General features: G+C 39.4%; 1 protein-coding gene across 5 annotated transcripts in view; it reads right to left on the bottom strand.

Annotated features, from left to right (window-relative positions):
• CTBP1 (C-terminal binding protein 1) overlaps positions 1-12669 on the bottom strand; it is a 253569-nt gene that overhangs the window by 191911 nt on the left and 48989 nt on the right. For 4 of the 5 annotated variants that reach the window (XM_075709145.1, XM_075709147.1, XM_075709152.1 and 1 more), the window contains exon 2: positions 2629-2789. In XM_075709145.1, the coding sequence (XP_075565260.1) occupies positions 2629-2686 (58 nt within the window). In that variant the 5' untranslated portion in view covers positions 2687-2789. Of the gene's footprint in view, positions 1-2628; positions 2790-12669 lie in introns of those variants that run through there. The other variant, XM_075709150.1, reaches the window with a different exon arrangement.

Below are 12669 nucleotides of genomic sequence, written 5' to 3'. Positions count from 1 at the left end.
TAGTAAATCATTGTAGCCTGTTTTTAACTGGAACTTGCAATAAAAAGAAAATGCATCTTTCTCTTCTAATGGAAAAGGTTAAGAAAAGAAAGCTACACACAAACTGATGAACGGAAAAGCTGACAGAGAAGATAAACTACCTTTAATAGCTATACAGCTCATTAAATTCCCTGAGCTTTGTAAAATGTTATGCATATTTCTAAAATATAAAATATGTCAGTTGTGTTACGGAAGGCACATATATCAGAGAACAACTCTGCATATTTAATTTTTAAACCTGAACAGGACCATATGGAGGGAAAAGCCTTTTTAAAAACAAAGCAACGCTCTAGTTTTTATCCCACTTCACGCAGTTGCAGGGATAGGGATTTAAAAACACCAGCCAGAGATGTGTTTACAAACCTCAAAGAACATTTGGACATTTGAACACACAGACACTCAAGAGCAGAATACAGCTCGGACATTTTAAGGAGCCAAATTGGATTCCTTTAACCATAAAACTTCAAGCGTTTTCCCACATCCATTGTTTCATCCCCTCTCTTCTTGATCATATTCTGCCTGGTCTTCCCACTCTATTTTTCCAACACAGCTATTTGTCTAGCACATGGTAAATGGGATTAGGAAGCAGAGGTAGCTAAATAAAAAAAACCTTTTTTCCTACGTTATTTTTCAACTGGATCAATTCCCTACACTGCATGGCCGCACAGATTTTGCCAGTGAATTGTGCAGGGCTGGGAAAAACAAGCCAGACAAAAGGCACCGATTAAACAGCATCACTAGATGTGAACACGCAGCCTGCGGGAAGCCACTATTTTAAACAGTCACAGTGGCTACTGGTCTGTCACCTCTGTCCCTGATAACATTCCTTCCCACATCATCACAGACTATTTTCCTCTTAAGTTGTCCCGTTGATCAATAAAAGGAGACTGAAATTCCACAAAGTGGGTTGAGCTGATCTAACTGCCAGCTGCCATCAAAAGGGACAGGTTTCTCCATCCTCCTCACAACTTGCCGATTCCGTTCACTACCACAGGCCGGGGGGAAAAAAAAAAAAAAAAAGAGAGAGAGAGAGAATAAAAAGTTGCGCTCTCTGTTACCGTTCTGAAGTTACTCTGAAGTAACTCTGAAGTTACCGTTCTGCATTTTTTATTGAGGGGTCAGATACAGAGACCCTAGGATGAGGACCTGACACCTAAAACCCTAAAACTGGGAACAGAGAAAAGAGGACCATGCACTGCACCAGCACACCCCTGGGTAATTGCCAGCTGATGCAACTGCAGAGATGCCCGGAAAGAGGGACAGCCTTCCCAGATTCCCCATCCTCAGCAGGGATTGGTCTCCAGCGAGCAGATTCAACTGACCGCCTGGCCAACCAGTCTAGGTGGGACACGAGAACAGTTTGGACCTGGCAATCAGAGCGGGCTTGGCCAGTTTTAGAAGAGTAACAGGGAGATTAATCATCTAAACCAAATGTGGAACTGCACCCTTTGATACTTTGGTGAAATGTCTCTTTCTCTGGCTACACCAGGGCAAACAGTCCCAGCGCCCCTCGTTGATCCTTTCCAACTGCGCCCTTCAATGCAACTGCTTTGTCAGCTGAACGGTGACCTGGTCTAAGGAATTTACCTAAATGGAAAATATACCAACAAAAAGTTTATTTTTAGTATAAGTCATCTTCTCAATCTAGCTCATTATACAGCTACACTCGTATTGGCACAAAGAAAGGGAAAAAAACATGGACAGCAATCAGCTGCCAGGGACTGCTTACACCAACACAGCTGCTAGAAAAAAGTCTTAAGACCAATGCATGGAGGAGCAAATGTTTCAGCTGCAGCTCACGGCTTCAGCATTAGACATGATGCAGAGACCATGGTGCCCAGAAGCCTGTACACTTTCTCCCATTGTATCAAAATGGGCTAGTAAAGAAATTAACTGTCCCCTTGCCTTTTAAGAAGAAGCCAACATTTTAATAGAAAAATTTAGCCCAAATCATTCTTACATATTCTTAAAAACAGCACATCTTATCCCTCAGCCTGCTTTCACACCAGCTCCAAATGAGTAAAGAATTCTAGGAATATACAACTCAGTCATTTCTGATGTAAGGTAAAATGATTGACCCAAATGATTACAAACCTTTCACTAGAATTCAGGTTATTTTTATTAATACTCATTAAAGTTTGGGGGTCTTCTGGGATTTTTGTTTTGGATTTTTAATTTTATTTTTTACTTCCTTCCTAGGATCAGATGCAGGCTATTAAATCAATCTGTATAAAGCATGCCTGTAGAGAAAGACCCTAGAGAGCACTATGTGGTCATCCTTTTATGATTGTTATTTTATATAAAACCGCAATCTTTCACAACATTTGGGTAGAATATTGTAAAATAGTAAGTTGAAAGCAAACTTAACTGTAGAATAGTACAGAGTTCACACACTAGTTGCTTTTATTTGTCTAGATCAGTTTTTACCCAAAACCACCATTTGCACACAGTTAATAGAACCCCAACAGGAACTGCAGCTCAATTAAAAATACGCTGAATGACCAAAAGAAAAGAGTTCCAGTCTCCAGAAATATCAGCAATCCATGAAATTAATTGACGCAGTTAGCATTAGAAATTGAAATGTCTAACCTTCAAATATGCGATCCAGACGTTGCCGCTTCACTTTGTGTTTGTCCATTAGAGACATAAGAGTGGAAGCTCAAAGAACGTCTCCACACAGCTTGGTGATGGTCTTCTCAAGCCAACCACAAGTCAGAAATGCTTGCTGTCTTTTAGAAACTTAATTTCACCTGTGAACAGAAAGATAAACTTCTTAAACTTTAAAATACAGATTTTTTTTTCCCCACCTCTTTCCAGAAAGATGATCTATATGTAATTTAAACAATTAAGAAAAACCACTAAGTTTTTAAATCACATTAGGTAACCTGGTATTTCACACCAAAACGTCTTCTAAGCACGTAAAGATGCAAGCACACAGCACAGCTCAAGCAAGCCAGGGTAAGAAATGCTCCGAGACAGCTGCTGTTTCTGCCTTTTGACTCTCAAATACTTTTTCCCCCTTTCACTGATCACACAGCCAGCTAAGGAAGATATCTTGGGCAGGCACAGGTACATGCTTCCCATAAAATGACAGATATGTGGCCACCTGGAATGAAATGGTAAAGCCATACATACACTTTTGCATCCTAACACTTGCAGCCATCGAGAAAATACTCTTTTCATTCTTAACTGTTAAGATTTCGACGATAAAGTAAACCAGAGGTTGATAGTTGGAAGTTGAAGGAAACAATTCAAGGGGCAAAGACCCAAGCAAATGCATTGCAGTGACAACACAGAACACCAACATCTATATCAACCAAACGGCATTTAAAGCAGGTTTATGCATGACTAGGCAAGCTCTTTGGCAGCAAGTACAACTAAGCACTTTTCAGATACCGCGTAGCTGGGCAAGACAGCATAAGGGTATTGCAACAGGCAGCCTGCATTTTAAGACAAACCACTGAGAAGCAGGAAGGGGGGATGGGGAGAGGGACGAAAAACCCCTCAACAAGAATCTAAACAAAGCAGTAGATTATAAAATGCACACAAGCAAGTGGACGGGGTAAAGCTAAGTATACAGATCCTCTAAAAAAACATAATCAGAGCACCACTTTTATCCTCCTTTAAATATCTCAATAGACTTTGAGAACCAAACTCAGAGAACACTGTATTACAGGCACAGTGCATGTTAAAACGAGCCAAATAATCTACTTCCCTGTTTCTTTTCATTCCTCCCCAACAGCTTTCAACATCAGCGGATAGTATTAAATGGCCTTACAAGTGACTGAACCTAGAAATCTCCTTGTTTCTTTCCAGAGGCAAAACTTTCCTAAAACCAAACATCGGCACATTTCATCAACATTTTATAAAGATTCATGCACTCTGAGTGAAATGATAGAGAAAAATATTTTGAATATCAAGAACTGCACATTTGCATTAAAATAGGAATCTTTGCCAGCACTACCCTGCTTGGTGCGTTTGGCTTGGGCTTTTAACAAAGTTCCTTTCTTTGTGTTATTTTCATTTAAAAATGGAGTAAATGTGCAATATTCATCATGCTTTTAACACTTTATTCAGCCTCATCCTCCTCTTCGCTTTCCCTCCACACCTTTTTCTTTATCCTCAACTTCAAGATTCTTTGGCTGTTTTGCATAATGTCTGATTCCAGCTGAATGTAACATCCCATCATGAATGGGAGAAGAAAAATTGATGAAGAATTCAGAAGCCCAGTCCCTCTTTAAAAAACAAAAATAATGTTACCATTTTAGAAATGTTCCATTACATTTCCCAACATTGATTATTCTTACAAAATACAACATTCTTCAATATTGAATGAGGCCTTGTTTTAAGATTGCACAAGCATTACATCAAATCTAACATGCATTTTAAAACCTTAAAAGCTAGCTGTATAGCCACCTGCCTTTCCTTAAACCAACACCCCAAACTTGTGTAGAGGATCCATCCTAAACTAATTTATTTACTTATCGCTTCTGTTTTATAATCTACTTCCTTCAGTGGTCACATAGAAGGATCTAGAGGATAAGAAACAGAAACCAAAATACAATGAACATTTTAAATACTAGTCTTGGTTTAAATTTTTATAGCTTATTTAATTTCCTGTCTTGTAGAAACATATATGCCTGCTGGCCTCCTTGTGCTGTTTTGTTTATTCATTCAGCACAAGATTTTTCCACTGTAGTCATTCTACGTACAAAGCTGGATGACAGCTGTAAAAAACAGACCATCTGTAACTATTGACCTACCACTGAAAGTGCCACCAGATGTTTTCTGTCTACAGCAGCTTCAAAGCGTGCCATATAAATCAAGTACTTTTTTCTAAAAGAAAAACCATTGTTTTAAAAATATTTTTATTCATAGTAAGTTGTCGTAAGTTTCAAAAAAAAATTTTTGAGCAAAAAAATTAAATTAACATGTTAACAAAGTTCTAAATTTAACCCTCATACAGTTTTATTATACTTCATGTTCTAACACAAAGAGAAGATGATGATATGGGAAGCATTTCCCAGCAAAACAAAAGCCTTATAATTATGGGAGCATTAGTTACTGCAATTACTAAACCACAACATGAATAATTGTATTTGAGAAATTCACTAAAAATACAAGCACACTGCCTAATGAATTAAAAATCAGAACACAAAATACCAAACAGTATTTCAGAGCAGACTTCTGTAGTTCAATATTTTAAGGTAGAGTGAGAATCCAAGTGATTTAAGAATATATACTGCTTATCATATGTCAAGTATTAGCTACAAAGCCATCTGAGATACCACCAAGGTACAGAACTCTTTTGAGCAGTACAAATTTTAGATTAAAATATACACTGCTCAAAAGAGTATTAGAGTTTTTTCTTTCAGTTAAGCAGATGATTCCAGTGTTTGGAAGTATTTTTTAAAGAGAATATGCCTCAGGGTATTGCAACCTGGAGCATTTAGCTCTTTCTTGAGAAAGGAAGAACTTTACTCTTTCTGAGACTTCAAGATAAAAGGAAAAGGGAATCTCCAGCATTTTTATAGGAGAGTGAGCAAATCCTACAGGCTAAAACAGGAATGCTAAGTCAGTCAGTCAACTTTGATTTCAGTTGTCAAAGCAGATAACACTGGTAATGGAGTAAAGGATAAAAATAAGCTGCAAGTGAGAAGATCTGAAGCAAGGCCCATTCAAAACCCACGATCTCCTCTCCAGAGAAAGAGGATGAAAAGGAAGCAAACTAAGAAATCAAAATTTTTAACAAAGGCAAACCACTAGGCTAATTAGACACATATTTGTAGGTTGAGACAGCTCCAAATGGCTAGGGAAGAACTCCCATCAAACCCAAAAGGTTGCAGTGTGCAGCACATGACCATTTCCTTTGCAACAGTCTAATGAGAGAATTTTGCGTCGCCCAGATCATGTTTCTATTGAATTTGAACAGGTGGGGAAAGCCTACCAGAAAAACTGTAAAGTGTATCATGCATAACCTCCTATTAATTAGCCCACTCGCAAAAAGATTGAGAGTATAAACTCTTCTGAGCGTAGACTTTTACCTATACAGCTAGGAACAGCAAAAGGCTGATTTCTACTTTTGCCTCACTGTCAGCTTCCATTGCAGGAAAGGGTTTGTAGGCTGTCCCAAATCAGACGGTGAAGAATAAGAAATCCAAAACAGAAACAAAATTCACAGAGCAGACTGATAGAGCATTAACACATCGAGAATAAGAATCATAGAATTGTTTAGGTTGGAAAAGACCTCTAAGATCATCCAGTCCAACCATTAACCTACACTACCAAGTCCACCACTAAACCAATTAAGGGGAGAGTAGCAACCCCACGCCTCCTGGCTTGATGGCTGGATCATTTATAATGAAAGTAAAAACTAGGAATCATTAAGATTGGAAAGGACCTCTAAGGTCATCATTCCAATCATCAACCCAACACCACCATGCCCACTAAACCATGTCCCAAAGTGCCACGTCTAGCTGTTTTTTGAACTCTTCCAGGGATGGGGACTCCACCACCTCTCTGGGCAGCCTGTTCCAATGCTTGACAACACTTTCTGTGAAGAAATTTTTCCTAATATCCAACCAAAACCTCCCCTGCTGCAGCTTGAAGCCATTTCCTCTTGTCCTATTGTTATCTACTTGGGAGAACACACCAACACCCACCTCACTACAACCTCCTTTCAGGTAGTTGTGGAGAGCGATAAGGTCTCCCCTCAGCCTCCTCTTCTCCAGGCTAAACAACCCCAGCTCCCTCAGCCGCTCCTCATAAGGCCTGTGCTCCAGACCCTTCACCAGCTTCGTTGCCCTTCTCTGGACACGCTCCAGCACCTCAACGTCCTTCTTGTATTGAGGGGCCCAAAACTGAACACAGTATTCCAAGTGCGGCCTCACCAGCGCCGAGCACATGGGGACAGTCACCTCCCTGCTCCTGCTGGCCACACTATTCCTGATACAAGCCAGGATGCTGTTGGCCTTCTTGGCCACCTGGGCACACTGCTGGCTCATGTTCAGCCGGCTGTTGACCAACATCCCCAGGTCCTTTTCGGCCAGGCAGCTTTCCAGCCACTCCTCCCCAAGCCTGTAGCATTGCATGGGGTTGTTGTGACCCAAGTGCAGGACCCGGCACTTGGCCTTGTTAAACCTCATACAGTTGGCCTCGGCCCATCGGTCCAGCCTGTCCAGGTCCCTCTGCAGGGCCATCCTACCCTCCAGCAGATCGACACTCCCACCCAACTTGGTGTCATCTGCAAACTTACTGAGGGTGCACTCGATCCCCTCATCCAGGTCATTGATAAAGATATTGAACTAGACTGGCCCCAAAACAGAGCCCTGGGGAACACTGCTTGTGACCAGTCGCCAACTGGATTTTAACTCTGTTTACCGCTACTCTATGGGCTTGGCCATCCAGCCATTTTTTTACCCAGTGACGAGTATGCCCATCCAAGCCATGAGCTGCCAGCTTCCCAAGGAGAATGCTATGGGAGACAGTGTCAAAGGCTTTGCTGAAGTCCAGGAAAGGTCATGAAGTTTCATGTTACCTTTAGGAATTCTCAATCTTCACTTAATTTATCCATTCAAATATATGATCTTTGGTCTGAAACTACATTGAGCTACTGAAATATTTTTTTATTTCTACTATCAACTTTCAAAAGGTATAAAATAAGGCTATCGTGAGAAAAAATTGTAAGTTTATATTCTATATTATTACATTGCTGTCAGTTTTTTGACGACTTAAATTCAATAGATTTCTTTCCTTCCCACCCAAATCGGTAAGATCTCTATTTTCCATGACACCTCACAAGCCTTGAAATGCTCATTCTGCAGAGCCCTGGAAGCAATCAGTAAAGATAATGAAGATGTTGTTCCTCTTGCTATAAATATTTTAATTGTCCTAAATAATTATACGTTTTGCAGTAATGGCTTGTTTCAGATGGTAAATAGGTTTGTTTTAGACAGTAAACAGATCATCTAGTCCAACCCTCCTGCCACGGGCAGGGACATCTTTCATTAGACCAACTTGCTCAAAGTGCCATCCAACCTAACCTTGAACGCTTCCAATGACAGAGCATCCACAACTTCTCTGATCAACTGTTGTGGTGTCTCACCACCCTTATCATAAAAAATTTATTCCTTATATCCAAGTCAACCACACCTAAGATTTCATGGCAAAAAAGTCACAGCCATCAGCAAGCTGGATGGTATGCTCAGGGCAACCGGGGCTACTCACTAAGCAGAAGGATGCCTTCTGCAATGACTGTTGTTGCAAACGTATGACCACCAATGTGAATACCTTACCTCACATTTGTTCACCTGAACAGGTGAGAAACACCAGAGTTTGGGGTTTTTTGGTTCTCTTCCCCTTGCCCATTGACATTTGAATATCTCTTCAGTGAAATGACCACAAGGACTCATAGGATGTGCACCAGCTTCATGGCTGGATGTCAGATATTCCTAGCATCTGAGATATTCTGTGCCACAACTGGTTCCTCAGCTTGTGCGGCTAAAAGCAGAGCAACAGAGTACAAATTTAAACCATACACTCTGGGAACTGTGAAATCCATTTTATGGACTTGACTATTCCCAAAGCATGAAGCAGTAAGTTTTTCTGCAAACCTAACTCAATGCATAACCCACAAATAAGAATTACTCACTCTACAACAATTATTGATGATCCTTTGAAATTAAGTTTCAGGTTTTCCCCTTTTTTGGGAAAAGGACAGGCTACAACAGATGCTGAAGACAACTTAGACTGGGAGAAGGCTATTACTGAGAAATGAAAATTTATCTAAATTTCAAAATATTTCTGTAGTACAAAACAATGTATCTTGTGTTTGGCAAAAGAGAGGATAGTATCAAGTTGATAAAGAGCAGAAAGTAAAATGACATGTAAAAATGCTAAGTTGGAGAGATTAGCTTAATGTTCAAATAAAAGCAAAGATGCATTTACATAGTAAAGAAGTCAACTTTCTGAGGCTATGGCAAGAGATGGACTCTAACTCCGAGAAAGGGAAAAATAAAACTGATGATGTACCAGGGAAACACTCTACTTGAAAAAGCTCTACAATTTGTAGCTGACCAGTTCCAGTGACAGTAGCAGCAGTATTGGTTCTGTATAAAACAAAAATTTTGGTTCAGAGGAATGGCGGTTCATAATGGAAGTTAGGTGATACTTATGTCTCGCTGAAGTTACAGTGTACTACACCTAAACATAGAATATAACTTTAAGATTAGTATCTGAACTCAATTTGTTTTTCTTTCTAAAGTTCAAAAGTATTATTCAACAGTACTTATCACTAGGAGTTTGAAAAATGCCCAATTAAAAATATAGAGGAACCTCAAATAGAAGGATGAGAAAAAGAGGACAAAGACTTTTGTTTGCATGTTTCTTCAAAATGCAGCAATAGTAAGACTGCTACAAGACCACTGGAACATCCTGTTCCAAAGGTCTGCAGGACAGCGTTTGTTCTTACATTTGATTTCATGCTGCTTTCCTTTACTGGAGCTGCTGTGACTTGTACTAAAAACTTCTGCAGTATAAAACCATCACATCACTTTCACTGTACTCAGAACTACTCTTGCAAAGATTTAAACTACATTTAAAAATGTGTGCCCCAAAGAGCAGAACTAAAAGAGATTAATTGCCAGAAGAAAAAGTATTTGGTCAGACTTTCTGTGCAAAAATTGAAGTTATTCCATCTTGTCTTACAAAAATTAATACTGAATTCAGAAGAAAATATATAATTATATTTGCCTGTCAGACAATTTATCTTGTCATTAAGTGTGGTTAAGCCACTTTGCCTTACCATTAGATGTCAGTACAGTCTAAGAGAAACTGTACAGGGAGCTTCAAGATCAATAAATTCATCACAAAAGTGAAGGAATTACTGAATTAAACACCAAAAAGAATGTTACATGCTAAAACCCCAAATATTGCAGTGGCATTACTTAAATCTAAGATGCACCTACCTCAAAAAAGATGGAGAACTAAAAAAAGTGCCAGGACAGGAAGTAAGTACAGTCCAAGGCATGGAATAGCTTGCTGAAAAAAGAGAAAAAGAAATGCACTGGTACTCCTCAGCCTGAAGACGACACAACTGTGGGGGATACAACAAATGCATGTAAAATATGTAATGTCTCAATTCAATTGTCTAGGGAGCACACAGTGAAATAGTAAGCCAGCATATTTAAAACAACAGGAATCTTTGTCATGGAGTATGTAATTAAACGGTAACATTTGGTGTCACAGCTATCATGGATGCCAAAACTTCAGGTGGTTCTTAAAAGGAATTAGACAAGTTTATGGAAAACCAGTCAGTGGTCACTGATAATAATGGCCACAGTGCAAACCCAGGTCAGAAATTCATAAGCAGGTAAATGCCAAAGGCAAGGAAAACATCAGTGCATGCTTGCTTTGTTCTCATGCGTAGCAATCGCTGCACTATGTTACACTGACCAAATGTCCATTTAGCTCAGCATCCAACAGTTGCCGTGAAGAGAGATGCTTCATGAAGAGCAAGAGCAGAACAAACATGATACTTTCCTTAAGCATCTGCTAGTGGCCACTCCTGGATACAGGACACAGGACAGACAGACCTGCAGTCCCTTCTGACATACGGGCACACCTTACATTCTTAGGAAATGCAGAGATATACTACAAAAATGGACTGGTCCAGCCACGCAGAAAGTGAGGTCCACAGCTCACAGGGATGCACAAAAAACATCCCAAGACAAAATAAAACTGAAATGAGTTAGTACTGTTATGCCTACAAGATACTGCTGCAATCATCAAACTGACAGTCTCTCCAGTAGAGATCATAAGAGACACCTAGAAAATCGTCATAATTAAAAAACTGCCAGTGCCATAGACTCCACCATAGTACATAGCAAGCTCTTCCAACAACGAATGTCCTTTATTACTGGCTGGTTTTGCTTAATTGTCAGTTTAACTTAAACTTCCAGTCATCAGATTTTCTTACAGCTTTGCCAAGCAGATGGAAGAACTCCCTGAGGTTCTTTGCACAGATACATCTTCGGTATCACCAAGCCATCCCTTGATCTACTTGCAGAAGAGACCAAGCTCCTTGATACTCTCCTACAAAGTCATGTTTCCGATCCTAAGTTGTGTCAAACCTTTGCATCCTTAAATTCAACAGCAAATCACTAAAGTACCGGTCTGTGAGAGTTAGAACAAGACAAAGCCTTGCAAGAGCATTTACCTCAACGTGCAATGCAGGAGAACCCTCACCGCTCACCTTCACAGGCCTCGGATACATTCTGGGACCACACCTAAGATGAAAAGACTTTGCACTTGGTTCAGCAGTTTATTCATCACCAGAGCAAACAAAGCTACTTCTTTTTAGGATGGGGTTCTCTGCCCTGTGAGTACAGCCAACAGTCTCTCATTCTGTATGTGTGACCTAAAATTTGAACACAGTTTGATAGAGTACAGCTTATCAAAGCAAACTTGATTGCTCTGCAGCACTTTTTTTTTTTTTTTAAATCACATCTGCAGTTTTTACTACATTTATCAGTGAAGGTTTTCTTTTCCTGTTGATAAAAATGTCTGAAATAAGGCCAAGAATGTCCCTTGTCAGCATGCCACTAAAAACAAAGCTTGTGGGGTTTTGACCTATTGTCCACTATTTTTTAATACTGTGAATAACTTTTTTGTACTATTCTATGTTTTAGTCAAATTACTTTAGTATCAAATAAAATGTCTTCCAAAATACAGTGTAATATTTTGACAATCATAAGTCCTTATTTTTATGGCACAAGATTATAAAATGGCCTTTTTGACAGCGAATATGATGACAATAGTAAAAGAGTTTGTGATAGTAATTCTGTCATTATAAGCTTTTTATGAGATATTTGTCTTCACCTTAGGTTTTTTCCCCAAAGCTTTTTTTCCCTTAGTAGCATTCTCTCTCAATTATACATCTGTCCACAAGCCAAAAATTACTCACTACTGAAAATGTATTACTGCAGATGTGTATGACTACAGACAGATGGGAAGCATCTCTGCTAACTCAGATTTCTAGGTCATGAATAAAACTGCATTCAGAAGCTCAAACTATTATTAGAAAATTATTAAAGGCTACCTACCTAGACAACTAGATTTATAAGCAAAATTAAAAAGATATACTTAGTGTCAGAAAACACTCACTTGTTGAGTAATATTACAGCTATGCTTCTCGTCAAACTGTTTCTAAAAAACTTCATTTCAGGTCTTCAACACAAGCTTCTTCAGAAAGCCTGGCACTGTGACAAGCCTCAATCTTACTCATGAACAGATTTCAAGGAAATGAAAATGAAGAGACTGGTGTGGACTTTCTCAGATTATGAATCTGATTGACTCATACGTCGAATTCCTGGCTTTGCCTCTTACTCTCAGACCTGAGACACACAGCCCAGTGGGTGCATTCTTCATTTCATCCACTGCTGCTTTGGTTTGGAAAGCAACACACACAGACATAGCCCAACGCACAGGAATACTGCGATACCTACTGCTTTACAAAGTACTTTAAAACTCCCAAATGAAAACCATTTGAAAAATGTCAAATAAGTGGGTTGTTGGATCAGTGTTAAAGTAATCACGTCTGTATTTTTTGAAATCTGAAATGAAAGAGAATTA

This window comes from Pelecanus crispus, chromosome 4, assembly GCF_030463565.1.
Source record: "Pelecanus crispus isolate bPelCri1 chromosome 4, bPelCri1.pri, whole genome shotgun sequence".
Lineage (NCBI taxonomy): Eukaryota > Metazoa > Chordata > Aves > Pelecaniformes > Pelecanidae > Pelecanus > Pelecanus crispus.
Note: the sequence above shows the minus strand (reverse complement) of the source record. Positions and strands in the feature narration are given on the sequence as shown.